At 29.9% G+C, this 19,178-nt stretch overlaps 5 protein-coding genes across 5 annotated transcripts; 3 read left to right on the top strand and 2 right to left on the bottom strand.

Annotated features, from left to right (window-relative positions):
* Positions 1-298: 298 nt before the first annotated feature.
* On the top strand, positions 299-2,279 carry LOC124495318 (uncharacterized). Its single transcript, XM_047058677.2, has 2 exons — positions 299-929; positions 1,803-2,279. The coding sequence occupies exons 1-2, from the start codon at positions 505-507 to the stop codon at positions 2,101-2,103; spliced, it is 726 nt and encodes a 241-aa protein (XP_046914633.1). The 5' UTR covers positions 299-504; the 3' UTR covers positions 2,104-2,279.
* Positions 949-1,796, bottom strand: LOC142597390 (uncharacterized). The gene has a single exon (XM_075729254.1). The coding sequence runs from the start codon at positions 1,707-1,709 to the stop codon at positions 963-965; it is 747 nt and encodes a 248-aa protein (XP_075585369.1). The 5' UTR covers positions 1,710-1,796; the 3' UTR covers positions 949-962.
* On the bottom strand, positions 2,240-5,422 carry LOC124495317 (uncharacterized). Its single transcript, XM_047058676.2, has 4 exons — positions 5,336-5,422; positions 3,148-3,399; positions 2,914-3,090; positions 2,240-2,843 (listed from the first exon to the last, which is right to left on the bottom strand). The coding sequence occupies exons 2-4, from the start codon at positions 3,306-3,308 to the stop codon at positions 2,270-2,272; spliced, it is 912 nt and encodes a 303-aa protein (XP_046914632.1). The 5' UTR covers positions 3,309-3,399; positions 5,336-5,422; the 3' UTR covers positions 2,240-2,269.
* LOC124495320 (uncharacterized) lies at positions 3,661-4,335 on the top strand. Its single transcript, XM_047058680.2, has 2 exons — positions 3,661-3,721; positions 3,769-4,335. The coding sequence occupies exons 1-2, from the start codon at positions 3,694-3,696 to the stop codon at positions 4,194-4,196; spliced, it is 456 nt and encodes a 151-aa protein (XP_046914636.1). The 5' UTR covers positions 3,661-3,693; the 3' UTR covers positions 4,197-4,335.
* An 83-nt stretch (positions 5,423-5,505) lies between the features above and the next one.
* LOC124494458 (metabotropic glutamate receptor 2) lies at positions 5,506-19,174 on the top strand. The gene is made up of 10 exons (XM_075729252.1): positions 5,506-5,702; positions 7,062-7,839; positions 7,940-8,005; positions 10,389-10,478; positions 10,708-10,997; positions 14,441-14,637; positions 15,692-16,333; positions 16,434-16,556; positions 16,625-17,646; positions 17,727-19,174. The coding sequence occupies exons 2-10, from the start codon at positions 7,558-7,560 to the stop codon at positions 18,807-18,809; spliced, it is 3,795 nt and encodes a 1,264-aa protein (XP_075585367.1). The 5' UTR covers positions 5,506-5,702; positions 7,062-7,557; the 3' UTR covers positions 18,810-19,174.
* Positions 19,175-19,178: the final 4 nt, after the last annotated feature.

The following is a 19,178-nucleotide window of genomic DNA, read 5'->3' as shown; positions in this document are numbered from 1 at the left end:
TCGAACCCCGAATAAGATTTAAGTTGAAACACACACACACACACTTTCATATGATCTATTCGATAAAATACCACCTCTCACACATTCAGATCATATCAGAATGTTTTTCAATTTTTTTCTCTTTAATTTGGTCCATAGTTTCGGTGTTTTCCTTTTCACTTGAAAACTCTCAAATTGGTTGAATGGAAAAAAATGTTTATTTACCATTATATCCTGATTATAATTGTTTTTATCACGTTACCACACACTCTACTCCTCTTTATTTCTCTTAGAAGCTTCGAATGGTAAACCAAATGATCATTCATCCGTATACGATATATCTGGTTATTTGAAATATGTTTTCCGCATATGAAATTAGTTTTGTTTCAAAATTTCTTACAACTATATCATCGTCATCATCATCAAATAAACATTTATCGATCCGATTCCAATGAACATATTTTTTTTGTTGTGTTCATCATCATCGTATAGAGTTGGTTGTTTTGAAAAATTTCAACAATTGAAATGTTCATTCTACGAAGATCTCAACAGAAATTAAAAGTGCCATCAATATGGTTTTTCATCTTTGGCTTTTATATCATCATCCTCATGAATCACAGCATATTAACATGTGCTAAACCAAGTAAATCGAAAAAATCTCAACCTAAAACTAAATTCGTTGTAGTCGATACAGCCAAATATTTACCGTTAATAAAGGAACATGCTTCTCCCAATACATTAGCAGCAATTGCCGAAGCCGAAGTACAAGAATCAGCAAAACATTATACGCATAAAAAACCTAAATATCATAAAATGTATCCAGAATCACCACAAGCTGTGCCACATTCATTGAAACAAATTGCTGGACATTATTCAAACATTTATCAACCACCATTTCCATATAAAAAAGTCAGACATCATCATTATCATCCGATAGTGTTGTATAAAAAGTAAGTATAATGTTCGAAATCAAGATGTTTTATTTATTTACTTTGTTTTTGAAATTTTTTTGGCAATTCGTCCAACTTTTTTTGATTTATATCAACCATCATTGACATTTTCTCAATGCTTTCTATCATTCTATTCATTTCGGATAAATTCACTGTCACTTTACCCGATTGATCATTGTTAATTGTTCGATCAGATATATGAAGTGTTTTTGTTATAGTGACGCTTGGTTGAGCTGGTTGTTTTTCAAAAATTTCCTTATCATTATTTGTCACTTGAATATCTAGTTTTTGTTTATTGTCTTCGTCGTCTTGTTGTTCCACTTCTTCTTCCTCTTCATTATTATCTTCACTATTCTGTTCTATTTCTTCTTCGGTACTTTCCTCATCTTCTGCATCAGAAGATTTTTCCTGTGGAGCTTGATTTAATTGATTGAATAATTTACCTGCAGATTCCAATGATGATTGTATCATATCTCGTACAGGATTGATATAATGCTTTTGAATTTCTTCGAATCGGCTTTCCTGATAAGGTGTTTCTTGTAGTTTATCAGGATACAATCCAGCCATGAATTTTCGTAGTTGTTCTTTTGGTATCTTTCGAAATTCTTCTAAATCTTGATCAATCAATTTATCGATTTTATTTTCCAATTCTCTTCGCCGTTGAGTTGTCGGAGACGCACAACGACGTTTCCGTTTGTGTTTTTTTGGTTGTTTTTTGAATGTTGATTTCTTTGATCGTCCAATGATTGAATTTGAATAGGTTTCAAAATTTTCCCACATATCCAATTGAAATTTACAAGTGCCCGTCCTTCATATTAGAACAAACAAGTAACATTGTTAGCATTCTAATTTAATAATTAATTTCATTAACAGGAAAAAAATACCGGGCAAATATTGGCACGAGGCTCAACGACGATTAGTGACCAAACATGGAGGCTTAGACATACTTGGAGACATCGTTCAATTGCCAAATGGCCGTGTATTGGATGGAAATCTTGGTCAAAATGTTCCCAATTTCAATGATGGCTATTTCAAACCATGGGAATTGAGAGCTCGATTAATGAAACAACAACGTGAATTGGTCAAAAGTCTAATCAAAGCATTAATACGTTTGGCAAGAGATCCACCAGCAACAGGTTCATTCATAGTGAAAGAGATTGATATGCTCGATTAGAATACTATCGTGACAGACACCAATTTTGTAAATATATTACTATTCATGTTATTAGCAAAATGAATTAAGATTTTTTTTTCAGTATTCATTATCAACACTCATATTTAGTGATTAAATAAATAAATAAATAGAGTAGTTTCAACATAATAAGATAAATATTTTTTTCTCAAAATAAACGAAGACGATAATAGCCAAGATTGATGCGATTAAATAACATAGCCGGTATATTGAAATAATTATCACACATTATACAGGCATAATGTATGATAGTAAGAGATTGATCAGATGGATGATACATTTCAATCAATACATTACGTCGGATAGCATCCTCTAGCACCATGTTCAACATCGATTGCTGACTCTCATCATCATTATTTAGATTGGATGGTAAAATCAATCGATAGCTCGATAGCTGTGGATAGTTAAGAGTAGATTGTACTTGGAACGAATTCAAAATTTCCAATAATTTATCGTGAAAGGTTTCAATGGAAAAACGACGTCGAATTTGTTGAAGATATTCTTCGGTGAAATATTGATCTTCAATAAGTGAAGAACAATTTTGATCATCATTGTCAACGCATTGTTCGCTCAATAAATCATCAATATAATAGACTAATGGATGTTGAGCTAATGTGATCCAAGGTATTTCTTTGGACCATGGATTCCAATAGTCACGATAGTTTAACGGCTTGTGAGAGTCCCATTGAAATCGTATGGCGTATTTGGATCGATGACTAGAGCTGATAATGGAACCAAATTGTAAACAAAAAGTTATCGAGAAATACTCTTCCAAATTTAATTTTAACGTACCAATTTAATGCCATTTGTGGATAAATTAATGGACCGATACGTATTGAATTGAAACGAGAATAATCATAGATGAATAATTGCCGAATCTCAAGATGTACAAAATCAAAATCCATCAGAATAAGACTACGTTCACAGAGTAAAACATGACGTTCCAATTCTTTATCCCAATGATCTATACTGTAAAAATTAAAAATTCAAATTATTAACAGCTTATATAAACACAATTCATCTCACAATGTCAATATGAACACATCCAATACTTGTTCTTGAATCTCATCCGAAAGACGATAACAAATGTTCCAAATGTCATCGTAAGATGATGTACGTGATGCAAAATAATATTTTATTCGATTCAATTTTTCAATGATTCTTGGATTCATTATTGTATTTGTCATTGATGATGCTTTCAATGATAATCGTGAAGTTTGAAGTAAAAGGTTTTCCAAGGTTCATTCTCTTTTTTCGATCGATGATATTTAATTTATTCTGGTCCATCAATAAAAGGTTTGAAAAAAAAATTGAATGACTAGAATGGATTGAATAATTTTATAACAAAAAATAATTTTTATTTTAGATTCTCAATATTGAAACAAAACATTGTTGACAGAATCAAAGCAAGTGGCCATTCATAGAGAATGTGTTCCAGAAACTGTTCCAACATACAATATATTGGCGCTTAATTTAGAATCGAATTTTTTAATTAAATAAAACTTGAACTCAAATAAAGACGTAAAATTGTAGTTAATCATTGAATTGAGTTGAAAATAGAAATCTTGAAGAATGCCGGAAATAACCACTGCTGGATATTGTAAGTATAATAATGATATTTTTCAATTATCATAAAATTTCTGTCAGTATTTTTGCTCGGAATGACTATGTGTAGTGTAATGCTAAGCTTGATTCTATGCTTTCGGTTTTTCGCTATGCCCAAAAAGGTCAGATGGAAAGCCGAAGAAGAACTAATACGAATGCTTCTGGCTATACATGCACGACATCAACCACAGCAAATATTTAAACCACAAATGCAACCTACCATAACCACATATGCTCCAGCCACAATTCAATCACCATTTCAACCTACTACCGGAACAATAGGAACAGGAGTTCCAATGATAATTGGAGAAACACAAAACCCTATGGCACAGCAGCCACAAGTAAAATTTACAGGAATTCTTCCATTACCACAACAACCATCACCAACAATGAAATTACCATTAATGTCTCCAATGGGAACAACACCACATCCTGCGATACCAGGAGGAACAATCTTTTATCAAGCTTAATAAAAAAAATGACAAAAAAATTCATTTTTTTTAATACTGTGTACCAAGTACTTTTGCCATGCTAAACATCAAGGTTTTAATTATGACATTCGTCCAAATATGTGTCATTTGTATGTTCGAATATGAGGAAATATAAAGAAAAAAACAGAGACACATATCTGCATTGATAGAATGAAAAATAAGAACTCAAAAAAAGAAAGATCCAGAAAACAGAATTTTCGAATGAAGAAAAAAAATGATTTATCGATCTGATCCATTCTCTCTGCTTTGCCATTTTTTCTCTGATTATTTATGGTTTCACAAATATTTCTGCAATCCTTTCCATAAATTGAATGTATGTATTTTCTGGTTTGGCGTCATCATCGTTTTGATGACAGTTTTTGTTTTTGTTTTTGAATTTTGTGAATGTATTACTCTTAGTAAAATTATGGTTAATAATTTTTTTCTTAATGATAATTAGGTTATAATTTTTTTTATGCTGTTGTTCATACTCATACATAATGTTGAATGCTTATAACTTTCAATGTTTTCATTAGCAAAAATCTGATTTTTATTTTTGTTTTTAGATAAAAATTGATGATAATATTTTGATATACAGAATCGAATAAAGTAAGCTGAACAATGATGATGATGTCATTGATCAAAATGATTCTTTTGAAACAATGTGTATGTCATTTAATAATAATTCAATATTTAAGAGAACAAAAAAACAAGTTTAACGTATTGATTTATCGAATCGAATTTCATCGAACGCGAAATTCTTCAAGCAAAAAAAACTAGAAAGTCATGATTTTCCAAAAATAGTCTGTCGAAAATTTTAGACATATGAAAAGTTGATTGAAATAATAAATAAAAAAAAAGACTTGAATATATATTGTTTTCAGTGGTTTCAGATTCTCATTTTTTTTTTTTTTTTGAATCAATATAACTTTTGATGATAATAATTGACTCTGTTTATAAATCAATTGAGTAAAGAAATTGTAAATCGAGATCGAATCCTACAAAAAGGATGGCCAACTGCCACATAAACTATCATTTGGGCATGACGACGAAGGCAATAATAAGAATCATCATTGTGAAATTTTCGAAATGGCGCCAGCGCCATAGTATAGAAAAAAAAATACATTTCATAGACATACCGAACATTTTTCTAACTAACTTTGCACACACATATACAAAGTTTATTAATACTAGAGTTGAAAGGAATTTCACATTAATCGTAGTAGCATTGAAAATAGAGATGAACAAAATATTTATTCTGGATCAAATCAATGATGAAAAACAGGAATTTTCAGAAGATGACAGTCTCATCGTTTCATACATATTCGACCAGTAATGATCAAAAGTATGAATGTGGACCAAAACACATCTAACACCATTAACGTCATTATTTGCTCGGTGGCGCCAAAAATAACCAAACGAATTTTATGATTTTTAACATTAGTTTTTTTTGTGTGCGTGTTTGTGATGTGAATTGTGAACTGTGAAGTGTGTGATAATATAAAGGCTATCATCGGGTAACATAGAAAAATCGGCCGTCCAATCTAGCCTATATTTTTTTTGATTGAATCTTCCTCGTGGAAGGGTCAATAACGCATTTTCACCATTTTTAGGTTTCCAACCCCACCCACTTCCGCTATAGCCATACACGCCGCTTTTCTTCAAATTGATCCTGAACAGCCGCCACTTGGAATATTTTCGTGAAACTTCGAACAATTATACGTCGCACCACAAGGTACAAGAATCCTGACATATGAACTTTATACCTCTAGTCTCTAGAGGTCAAAGGGCAAAAAATTGTCACTCCTAACAACGAAGAGGTATTACAAAAATGACTTTTTTTTAAAAAAAATATTCCATTTTTCTCTCAATTCTGAAATTTTGATCAAAATCCAATTAATGGAAAATAGTTTTCCGACCCAAAAACCACCAAAAAATCGACCAAGATAGCTGTTCCGTTTCCTGAACAGCCGTGTACACGCCATCATATAGTATATCATTCATTATGAATGATCTACTACAGAACAACCGATAGTATATCTTTATTTTTAAATATATTTTTTTTAAACAAAAAGAATAAAGCATGATTCATCTATTTATTGCAAAAAAATCAATGATGAAAATAAACAGGAAAAGGAAAGAAAATGTACAACTTCATATTAAAAAAATAACTGCAGTTATATATACAATATTTGAAAAATCATGACTAATCCAGATCACTATCGTCTTCCGATCAAAGACGGTCATACGAGTGGCGGAATTATCCTGAACACTAGGTCTACGTAACAAGTGGCAAATAGCTGTACATGAAATGTTATATGTTATAACATATGCATATATATATATCGCATAGCTATTTCTTACATAGGAATTCATAATGTTAATACATGGTGTGTACACGGCTGTTCAGGAAACGGAACAGCTATCTTGGTCGTTTTTTTGGTGGTTTTTGGGCCGGAAAACTATTTTCCATTAATTGGATTTTGATCAAAATTTCAGAATTGAGAGAAAAATGGAATATTTTTTTTTAAAAAAAGTCATTTTTGTAATACCTCTTCGTTGTTAGGAGTGACAATTTTTTGCCCTTTGACCTCTAGAGACTAGAGGTATAAAGTTCATATGACAGGATTCTTGTACCTTGTGGTGCGACGTATAATTGTTCGAAGTTTCACAAAAATATTCCAAGTGGCGGCTGTTCAGGATCAATTTGAAGAAAAGCGGCGTGTATGGCTCTAGCGGAAATGGGTGGGGTTGGAAACCTAAAAATGGTGAAAATGCGTTATTGACCCTTCCACAAGGAAGATTCAATCAAAAAAAATATAGGCTAGATTGGACGGCCGATTTATCATTGTTACCCGATGATAGCCTTTGTTTACATACCTGATTCATCTTTTTGTCATTGTCAATGATTCTGGTTGATTATATTAATATACTATGACATGTTTCACATTTATTATTTTGCTTCATTTAAATGTGATGATTAATATTTGTTTATGTGTTTTTCATTGAATTGTTGTTGTTGTTGTTGATTTGATTCAGCACTTGATAGGCTTCATAATAATAAATATTTTTACTTTTATTCCGTTCAATTATTTTCAATATTTCAGTCCTTGAATCAATGTTATCCATTTTAATGAAATATCATTATCAATTTTGAAATTATGTATCACCACAAATCAATTAATAGTTGTAATCGTCACAAATGTTTCATATTTGATTGGAGTGATTTTCCGTTGGCCACTTTCATCATATCGTTATCATCAAATAATCCATTTAATTTATGGCTATCATCATTGATTTATTGCGCAAATCATGAACTATACAATAATATATAAGATTTTTGTAATAATCAAAAGTATTGATGATGAATGTGAGAAACAAATTTCATTTCGGAAACATTATTTTCATATATTTGATGATAATAACATCATCATCATTTTTAATGGGCAATTGTTATGACAATACAATGATGATTGAATTGAAACAAACAACAAGATTATTACTTCAATCAATCAATGATGACCTGTCTAAACAGCAAAAACAAACAAATCGAATGGCTGAATATCCTGGAGATATTATGTTGGGTGCTGTATTCCCTATCCATCAACATGATACAACAAATTATTCATGTGGAATTTTGCAGGTATGATGATCCGATAGGAAGAAATTTTTTTTAATCTAAAACTTTCTTTTCTATTTACATATCTCGTATGTATAATTCATTACAATTCTATGCAACAAAGACCGAAGGTATTCAACAATTGGAAGCAATGATTTATGTTCTGGATCGAATCAATAATGATCCTAATGTAAGTTATTCATATATTGGATACATTCAGTAAATTTTTTTTTTTGAGTTAGTTAAAAATTTGCTGTTTATTTTTTTGTTAACTGAATTGTTTGTTTGTTTCATTGTTGTTGACATAAAATTACAGAGCCATATGAAAGAAAAACAGATGACAATGAAATATGATAAGCAGAGATTTCTATACCGGAGAAAAAAAAATCAAACATCCTGGACACACAATCGGAAAGATTACAATGTGAAATGGTTCATAAAAGAGACAAAGAGAATATATGAAAAATAGACAAAATAAATTATGTCAACTACAGAATTCCTATGGGAAAATATTGTCGTTGTCGTCGTCGTTGTTGTTGTTATTGTTGTTTTGGTCGTTGCCCAATAATTTTCTACTCAACCAATCTAGTAAACCAGAAATTTTTAGAATTTCGGCATAGATTTTTTTTTGTTGAACCCATAAAAAACATTCGTCTCAACAGCTCGTTAAAAAAATTTTGAGAATGAAATTAGTGAGAATAACAATTTGATGACGATGTGTATCGACACACACACACAAAACCAACAAGGGAATATCTTATGAGGATATTATCGACATCAGTTTGAGTTGCTCAAAAAAAAAAATTCAAGGTCTTGCAGTCTTGAATATTTCAACATGCAAGACATACTTTAATTATTTTGAAAGAAGCGAACCAAAAAAAAAATTAAATTATTAAATCATCAAAATGTATTAAATGAGCCGGAATAAATTCCTGTATCAATGGGGTGAAAGTTTGTTTATAATTAAAACTCTGTATTATAGAACTTTTAATATGCCGAAAACTTTTTTTCTTTCATTCCTGAATCCTGAAAAATGATGAAAAAAAATTCTTTAAAGAATATTAGCCTAATTACATATTTTGAAACATTTTTTTCCCCTGAAAAATGACCAAAAATTTTTTTTGTACAAATTTTGTTGTCGCTGTTGAACTAAATCAACTAAATCCATAATTTTCGTATGAAATGCCATTACGGTCATTTTAGGAGAATTTTTTAGCAGAAATTATAACACAACAACTAAACAAATCAGAATCAGTTCAAGGAAATAAATATCGACGTCGAACATTGTTCAACAAACATTTTTGATAAATTGATTCGATTCGATTCTATTTTTTTTCTAGAGTCAATTGGTGGTTATGATTTGAATGCAAAAATTGATCGATTACGATCTTGTTCATCAATCATACGCAAGAACGCACACCCACACACACACACACACATAATGATTATTTTGGCTTATTTATTTTTAATTTTTGTTTAAGAATAACAACAGTATAATAGAGAGAATCACACACAAGAATAAAAAACAAATTTTTAAAAAACAAAATTCAATTAGATTTTCTTTTCATCATTTGCCAAATTCATGTTTTTTCTCTCTTTCTCTCTCCATTTTTCATATATGATCATGATTCAAAAAACAAACACAAACAAACGACGATTCGATTTTACAGACCAGAAAAAAAATTCAAACAGAAACCAAATTTAGCCGCTCTTTATTGAATAAATTTACCAGTTAAAACTTATTTTTAGATTTTGATATCGTTGAAAAATTCTTTATGAATTTAAATATGTTATTAAAAAAAACTAATGATTCAAAATCATCATTTCCTATATATATAAGAATTTAATTTATAAAAGACATGTTTTTAAATTAAATTTGCTTAAGGGTATTATTTCGTGCTTTTTATCAGTGACATTAGCATAGACGAATATTCTGTGAACTTTGTTTGGAAATCCGATATTGTTGGATAATTCAATGTTTTCATTGAAATTGGAATTCATTGGTTGTCAGTTTTAAAATTTATTTGTTTGGAATTTAAAAATTTTATTTTTTTTTTTCATTATTATTTTAATCAATTCTTTGGCTGGATTATTGAATATCTCTTGCTTTTCTCTATTTAAATGAAATTGTCATTTTTTTCGAAATGTTACAATTTCAATTTTCATTTGAATATATTTGTTTGAAAAATCCTAAATGAAAATTGAAAAAAAAACTAATAGGAAATCCCAAAATAAATCCGCGAATGGTTGTGGAAACAAATGTTCTTTTTTTTTGATTATCGTCACACGTTTAGATTTCATGAAATTAATTTTGTTTTCATCAGTTTTTTTAATTTTTTACAAACGTCAACATTCTATCATCATTATCATTTCTAATAATTCTGTATCATACACAATTTAGAATTTGTGATTTAATCCTATGATATGATGAATGTGACGAATTTTTTGAAACACATGAACAAACAAACAGTATATATTTAGAATATTCATCTAGAAGAATAATAATCTAGATGAAAATTATTAATTTTCAATAATTCATTTATTTTTTTTTGTGTATATAACATGATCAATAGATATTACCTGGAATACGTTTGGGAGCATTGGCTGTTGATTCATGTGATTCACCACATCATGCCTTGGAACAGACTATTGATTTTATAAAGGTTAGCCGATTGATGTCGATGATTGATTTCAACTAGTGAATATGTGTTATTACATTAAATCCAATATTTGAAATTGCAGGCAAATTATTTTCTAATGTTGTTTTTTGTTTTTTCGTTCTCTCATTTTCATTTTCATTCTTGCAACTTTCTCCTATTTCCGTAAATATTTGTTTTTATACATAAAAATGCACTGATGCAAACATCATGCCATTCATCCGGATAATTACAGAGTTTTGTGGCTCGTTCAAATCGTCGCCTCATTCGACCGGAATTTCATTGCCAAGATCAAACGGCAGCTTTGTACAAAAATGGTGAATTAGATCGTATTGTTGGTATAATTGGTGGTCAATCAAGTGAAGTATCGTTACAATTAGCGAATTTATTACGGCTTTTCCATATACCACAAGTATCGTATATGTCAACCAGTTCAACATTGTCGGATGAGAGACTTTATCAATATTTTTTGCGTACTGTACCTTCGGATACAAATCAAGTGGATGCCATTATCGATATACTGAGGCAAGTATATTGTTCATTTTCTATTCTTCTATTTTTGATGTCGAACTCATATTCAATATTCATGTGTTATGTATAATGTAGTTCATTGACTAATATTCACAAATGAATTTCCGATGAAAAGATCGTGTGTGTGTGTGTGTGTGTGTGTGTGTTTGTTTGTTTAATTTACACAATACAGGGCCAATGACATTTTTCCGTGTCATTATTCATCATTAAAATAGAACAATAGGTATTGATTCTGATGTCAAACTCGATTCACAAAATTGAGATTCCAATTTGCCGAACAAAAAAAACAACAACTACAATACATTAACAAAATGAATGAGAATCAATTTATTCTTGAACTAAATTGACTCACAAACAAACACATACACACATTTCAGATATATATAGCTTTATAACCTGATTGATTTCAATTCAAATTCGATACGACAAGCGACGACAAATCCATTTTTTTTTTTTTTTTTTTTTTTGGTAGATGGACATCATAGATTCTAGGCCATTGATCGATTGCCACTTGTGTATGCTTTTTTCGGTGTTTGAAGCCGAAAAACTTTTTTATTTTTGATTATTAAGTGATGGGATCAATTTTTTTTTGATGTCGACCGAGTAATAATCATAATTGTTGTTATATTGAAAATATTGTGTGGCTAAAATAATATCCGCTAGGATTATTTTTTCAAAGTTATAATCAATATTATTCGAAACATGGACAATACCAATTGAATAGTGAATGGATGTCAAAAAAAAAAAATTTCAATTAAAATGGCAAAAGTTTCTTTTAATCTTGTTTGGCCGATAATGTAAAACTTTTGACAATTATTTTATTTTATTTTTTTCTTGTTAATACAGAACAATTGACTATAAAATAATAACTTGTATGATAACAAGAATGAATTGAATTTTATGAAATTTATTCTGTTTATTATATGCTATGAAAAAGAATGATTTTATTGTACAAAAATTACAACAGTAAACGTATTGGCTATAGAATGGAGAAAGATCGAATGAAGAAAAAAAATCAATAAACATTTCCCAAAGTTGTAATCATAAAATTGAAAACAGCCATTGGTTACTAATAGAATCATTTTCTTTGATTCTCACATTTTTATATTCATTCACACATATAATTATTATCATCTGTTTTCAAGTCGATCCAAACACATAAACACAAATGTTATGTTATATATTGTAGACATTTTCCAAGATAAAAATTGTTATTACTTTCCAGATAAATCTATTATGATCACACAGTTCTTTTTGTGATGAACAAAAAGTGATACATTGATGTTCACAATACTTGATGATGTGTTTCCGGAGAGATCAATTCGATTCAATGTTATATGGATCAATTCTTTTCGATTTTTTTTCTTTTTTGATTCAAACATTGAGATCAATTCTCTTGTGGCAAAAAAAAAGAGGTTGACGTTGTTTTTTTTTCTTATTGATCGATTTCATTAATTTTTCTTTATTTTACGTAATATTTCAAATGATTGTTCCTTTGTGGTTTTTGTTTTGTTTTTGATTTACTCAAAATCAAACCTTGAACATAGTTAAAGTAAGACACTAATGACAATTGGTTTGATTCTCTTGATGATGATGATGAAAAAAACCGGCATTCTATTATGCTAAAACCACAAATGATTTGGATTGTGATTGCAGCTAATATTTAATGATGATATAGAATTTCCATTGTCTCAGAACACTTTGTTAATGTTGTGTTGTGCTAAATAAAAACTAAATGATCCTGCTAGAATTCAAACAAGAATTGAAACAAAGTAAAAAAAAGAATCTAGTACTAGAGCAAGACATGATTAAAAAGATGTTAATTATGATTGTCAAAATAGACATATATTTTGTTGCATAACAAAAAAAAATGAAGCAGAATTCATGCATGAAAATGAATATTCGGGAAAAAAAGCAAATATGATCATGTATTTATGTGTGATGAACAAATGATATTTCCCAGTTGCATTTTGATTGTTTTCATTATACATATACAGTGGTTACGGAAAAAGAATAACTAGGTCTAAAGGTCTGGGATACATTTTCATTATGTTCATTTCATCACATTTTGTCATTTCTTAAGAAATCTTTTTTCTTCTTAAGTATTTTTTGTTTGTTTATTCTGGTAAAATCGAGTATTACATGACAGTTGTATTTCTGTACCAAAAAAAAAAGTAATTGACGTTACCACGTCACACACACACACACACACACACACACACATAGCTATGTAGTCAACCAAGACGCTACATATAATTAATATTTCCCTTGGAAACAATAATAATAATACTCACTATATTTGGATCCGAAATTCAATGTACATGGGTGAGAATATAGGAATAAGGATGTGAATGGAAAGAAAAATTTGTTTTATTCTTTTAGCCTATTTCTATATAGAAGAAATCACAATAATGAACCCTTAACATAGTTTGCAAAAAGTTCACACACACACACACGCACGAAATTGTGCAATCAATATTTAATGGAAATTTATTATAGAAATTATTTTTTTTTATCTTTGTTCAATAGAAATTGATTATGGAGATAATGACGACAAATTCTAATATTTGTCAAGGATTACCCCACAAAAAAAGGAGCAAATAACATTAATTTGTAATTAAAAATAAAAGAAGCTAATCAAACAAGATTTATTTTTTAGATTTACATTTAAAACATCAACAAACAACAATACAACATCATAATGAAAGTTGAAACAACTAATCTCTCCAGTGATACAATTGCATGCCTCTTCACTTCATGAATTTCATGTTATTTTTGGTGACGCTTTCCTTTTAGAAAAAGAATAGAATGTTCATCAAACATTTCAGGAAAAAAAACAAAACAAATAAGAAGAATTTTTCACACGAAATTTGAAAAAAAAGTATTTTCAAAACAAATTCAATTGCAATAGTTTATCGATGAAATAGTGTGCCATTTATTATTATAATCGAAAAATTATGTCCTTTTTTTGCTGCATAAATTCTTTGTTTTTTTTGTGTGTTTGTACAAAGCATTAGTCATTAACAGTTTCCAGATTATTAATAATTTATAGAACGATATACGATTTGAAACGAAAAATCATGGCAACGAATATGTCTCAAATATCTGGTAGCCTGGTTTTTTTTTTCACCGAACAAAATAAAGTATTATGCATTTGGTTTAAATGTTTGTTTTTGTACTTATGTATATGATTTATATGACGTTTATGTTGTTAAATTGTTGTCTCAAGTAATATATCGAAAAAAAAGGCAATGACATATGAACACAATACGTGTTAATTTAAATATTTTTCTAAATATATTTGAAATGACAACAAAATTGTGTAGCTGTATATTTTTTCCATACATCTAATAATAGTTAGATGATTTGATGAAATATGATAATATAGAAAAATTCATTGATTGAAATTTTCTTTTATTTCCATTTTGTTCAAATAGAAAATTCAATTGGACATACGTATCAGTTGTTTATTCGGATACAGAATATGGCAATAATGGCTATGATCTATTGACAACAGCAGCTGCACGTTATAATATATGTCTATCATCACCACAGGCAATCAATGTTGAACGTTTTCGACAAATCGATTATGATAATTTGATAACAACATTGATGCATAAAATAAATGCTAGAGGTATGTATATATGAGGCAATAGTCATTTTTTTCTGAGACAACCAAAATCTATGGCCATAGAACCATACAATGCAAAAAAATGGCAGATTCCAACAAGAACAAGACAATTGTTCAAAAGAATTTTCTTCTATTTTTTTTCCTTGATTCTAGGAAAGTTTCAATGTTTTTCTGAAATGATGATTGAATTCAAAGCAAAAAGGAAAACTTGATACTAACAACAGAATTTGGTTGGAAAAATAATAGCATGTTTGGTAAACCCATTTCCAATTACAATTTTTTTTAAGGATTATGCTTGGTTGTTTTGGTAATGGTTCAACAACAACAAAAAAAAGAATAGCATCATCTTACTTGAATATATCTTTGTGATTCATTTGATAGCAAAAAAAAACTATTCTATTTTTTATTCACCAGAAACGAAACCAAGCATCATTAAAACTAAATATATTCAATGGAATTCGGGTCAGAATATCAAAATCTTTCCCTTGAGCATGGCCATAAATCAAAAAAAAAAAAAAAACACTAACTACTTTGATCGACATTTGGGAGCTAACTTGAAAAATGAAAAAAAAACTTCAAGTATTCCATCAGATATCACACAAAGAGCGACCATTTCAAACCACGTTGCATAACACAATAGAATTCTTATTTTAACAAAAAAAAATTTTGAGTACTCAGCTTGATTTTAGTTATGTAATCGATAACTAAGTAATAATTTATTCAGAAAAAAAAAATTTCTTCCTAAACATTGAATGATTGATACGATTATCGAACAATCATCTTCTTGAAACTTCTTGGAACATAAGTATAATAATAAATTATTCTAATTTCATTCAATTCGTGATGATCGCAAAAAATAAACAAACAATTTTTTATGTTGACGTATATTTTCCGGTATATAAAATTCAATTTGTTTCAAATTATTATTGCTGTCATCATTGATGATTGATTGTTGATCATAACCATTCATTCATACGTTTAGTTTAGCATTTGATTTTTTTATATATATTGATTTATAATTGTTATCAAAATTTTTTCTAATTTAATTTTTTTTCAGTGGTTATTGTTTACACGGATTCACATGTAGCCAGAAAAATAATGAAAGCAGCAAAACGTCGTTTGAATAAAAATGGTGGCCGTTTAGATCGTTTTATTTGGATTGCATCAGATGCTTGGTGTTGTCGTGATTTTGTTGTACATGGCCTTGAACCGGTGGTCGAAGGAACCATTTCTGTGACACCATTACATTATCCACTAAATGGTTTTGCCGATTATTTTCGTTCATTACGTCCAGACTATCCACCCGAACGTGATCAATTGAATCCATGGTTTCGAGAATTCTGGGAACGTCATTTCAGATGTAAGCTAATGATTGATGAATCATCGGATAATATAAATGGTGATGGTGGTACGACAACATCTTCAACGGATTCAGAATCAGAATCAAAAGAATCGCCCGAAATGGTCTTCTGTAATCAATCGTTAAAGTTAGATGTAACTAAACATCAACATCATCAACACCTTCAACAATCACCATCATTACATTTTGTCCGTGATGCATTCTATTCATTTGCAATGACATTGAATCAAATTCATCAGAAAGTTTGTAATGGTACAGCTGGATTATGTGATGAGATGAAAGAGTTGATCATCAGTGGTGAATATATAATTGAACAACTAAGAAAAGTACAATTTCGAGGTTAGAGTTAATTGATAATCCGTTGATCATTATAAAATAATAATGAATTTTTATTTCATATAATCATTCCAAACAAAACCATCAATCAACCACTAATTAGATGAAGGAGGACGGTTATTTCGTTTTCAAAAAAATGGTGATGCACCACCTCGTTATACAATTGTCAATTTTCAACGTCTTTCTAATGGCACATATCAATGGCGTCCAGTTGGAAACTATATGAGTAAGTGAAATTGATAATGAATTATTTTGAAACAAATTTGATTTGATTTTCATTCAATATAAATATAGTTAGCGAAAATGACAATAGAGCACGATTGAAATTAGAAATGGAATTATTGCAATTCAAGCATGATATGAATCGATTTCCAGAATCATTTTGTTCAGAACCATGTTCAAAGGGTCAGGCAAAACTTCAGCTTGAAGGTGATACATGTTGTTGGCTATGTACGAATTGTTCGCAATATCAATATTTATTGGATGAATTTCATTGTGAAGAATGTCCATTGGGAACGTTACCGGATGTGAATAAAACGAAATGTCATTTAGTTCCCACCATTTATCTTAGTTGGACCGAATGGTGGACCATATCATCGATTATATTTGCCATTGCTGGCATGTTAGCTACTATAGGCACGTGGATTGTCTTTTTCTATTATGCTGAAACGCCAATCATGAAAGCTAGTGGCCGTGAATTAAGTAATCTACATTTGGCTGGTATATTTCTTTCATTTGCCGTTACCTTTGTAATATTGGCCAAACCTACACCATTAACATGCGGATTGACTCGATTTTTTCTTGGATTTTGTTATACCATATGCTATGCGGCCATAGTTACCAAAACAAATCGTATTAGCCGCATATTCACACATCGTAGTTGTCAACGGCCCAAATTTACCTCACCACAATCACAATTGGTTATCACTTCTTTACTGATATCAGTGCAGATACTAATCAACATATTCTGGTTCTTTCATACACCACCTGATACAAAATTAGTATATTCTAATCGCGAGATTGCATTGCTCATCTGTAGCGGATCTGATCATCTTAACTATTTGATTAGTCTTATTTATCCATTCATATTGATCGGTTTTTGTACGGTTTATGCATTTAAGACACGAAAATGTCCGGAAGGTTTTAACGAAGCACGATATATAACATTCACCAATTATACAACATGTGTCGTTTGGTTTGCATTCCTTCCGTTATATGTGATGCTTTCGATAACCACTCCATTACGGGCTATTACTTTATCATCATTGTTGAGTGTGTCTGGTGCCGTACAATTATGCTGCCTATTCGTGCCTAAGGTAAATATATTCTTTATATTATGGTGAAGGACAGCATAATTGTTATCTATTTTTTGTTTTATTTAAAAAAATGTTCATAGATGTATATTGCATTGCTAAAACCTGAAAAAAATACACGTGAAACGGTCATGTGCGGCGGACATCGATCTTTGGTGTTCAATATGCCAGTAGCTCATCATCATCGTCGTTATCATCATCATCATTATCATCATCATAACCATCATCATCGAAGTAATAGTCATGAAATGCACAAACAGTGGCATCATTCTACAAGGCCAAGTGCAGCTAGTACCGATGGTCAAATAATCACGGCAATGGTCACTGAAACAAATGATAATGATAAAAACAATAACTATGTTGGAAGCAATATCAATAATAATGTAGCCAATGGTAATTCGATCAAAAATCCATCAACAATATCAAATACTTCAATGATGATGATGATGATGGCTAATGATGAAACATCAGCAACGATTGTTAAAAATGGTGATTGTAATAGCAGTGGAAATTGTAATGATAAACAAATCATTATGATTGAACCATATTCAACATCATCCGATATTGATACGACAACTACCGCATTGACTGCAACATCCCTAAAATCGATGAATATAACTTTCTCGAATAACAATAATAATCAAACACTTAAATTAAATAATTCTCGGTTGAAAAGTGGCAGTATTGTATCGATGCCAGATAAATTATCCATTCCTGAAGAAGAACAAAATGATTGTAATGATGGAAATATCGAAAATTCGGTAATTTCCAAAAATCCAATATTCATTTCCGATGAACAACAACATTTTAATCAACGTTCACAATCAGCTTGTGCCGCAGTCATTGCCAATGGGCAAACTAAAGATAATGAATTCCATAGTTCATTATCATCATCGCCATCATCCACTTCATCTTCATCATCTAATAATCGATCCAATTCATCATCAATGTCGCTGATATTTTCACCACCACCAACTCAATCATCGCCATTGAATAATGGTTTAATTAAGATCAAAAAGCATAATACAAAAGCAGTTTTGAAAAATGGGCATCAATGTTGGCCGTCAATTAAATTGGATGGCAATTCATCATCTCCAACATCCACAATAAATGATTCAGCACATCATTCACATACTCAAACAACTATAGCAGATGATATTGAATAACAATATCATCATCATCATCATCATAATAGAAATCGAATAATACACCTAGCACATTTTCAACAGTAGGACATTTTTTCTCCTGGATCATTCCAATACCAATGTGAAAAGGGATTGTTAGCTTTGATTAACTGGTGCTTTTCACCAATTTACAATCAATGATAATGATAACCAATCAATTTTTTTCTCCATTGATTTGTTTTCTAAGTTATTTATTTTTATACTTAATGATCGTTACTCTTATTGATATTGTTTTCTTACTTTTTTTTATTATTTTTAAAAAAAGAAACAAAAATGAAAAATTTCGTTTCCTATAGACGCTGCTAACTTCAATAATAATAATAAAAATCAATTTCCCAAGTGAAAAACATA

The sequence above is a fragment of the Dermatophagoides farinae genome, chromosome 3 (assembly GCF_024713945.1).
Source record: "Dermatophagoides farinae isolate YC_2012a chromosome 3, ASM2471394v1, whole genome shotgun sequence".
Classification (NCBI taxonomy): Eukaryota; Metazoa; Arthropoda; class Arachnida; order Sarcoptiformes; family Pyroglyphidae; genus Dermatophagoides; species Dermatophagoides farinae.
This window is presented reverse-complemented; position numbering and strand designations above follow the sequence as displayed.

Bases quoted from the DNA above. Each gene is read 5' to 3' on its own strand.
- LOC124495320 (XM_047058680.2), top strand. From the start codon at position 3,694: ATGCCGGAAATAACCACTGCTGGATATT. The intron at 3,722-3,768 runs GTAAGTATAATA...AATTTCTGTCAG, and splicing joins AATAACCACTGCTGGATATT to TATTTTTGCTCGGAATGACT.
- LOC124495317 (XM_047058676.2), bottom strand. From the start codon at position 3,308: ATGACAAATACAATAATGAATCCAAGAATCATTGAAAAATTGAATCGA. The intron at 3,091-3,147 runs GTGAGATGAATT...TAATTTTTACAG, and splicing joins GATGTGTTCATATTGACATT to TATAGATCATTGGGATAAAG. The intron at 2,844-2,913 runs GTACGTTAAAAT...TTCCATTATCAG, and splicing joins CCACAAATGGCATTAAATTG to CTCTAGTCATCGATCCAAAT.
- LOC124494458 (XM_075729252.1), top strand. From the start codon at position 7,558: ATGATGAATGTGAGAAACAAATTTCATTTCGGAAACATTATTTTCATA. The intron at 10,479-10,707 runs GTTAGCCGATTG...GGATAATTACAG, and splicing joins AGACTATTGATTTTATAAAG to AGTTTTGTGGCTCGTTCAAA. The intron at 17,647-17,726 runs GTAAATATATTC...AAATGTTCATAG, and splicing joins GCTGCCTATTCGTGCCTAAG to ATGTATATTGCATTGCTAAA.
- LOC142597390 (XM_075729254.1), bottom strand. From the start codon at position 1,709: ATGTGGGAAAATTTTGAAACCTATTCAAATTCAATCATTGGACGATCA.
- LOC124495318 (XM_047058677.2), top strand. From the start codon at position 505: ATGTTCATTCTACGAAGATCTCAACAGAAATTAAAAGTGCCATCAATA. The intron at 930-1,802 runs GTAAGTATAATG...TTTCATTAACAG, and splicing joins CCGATAGTGTTGTATAAAAA to GAAAAAAATACCGGGCAAAT.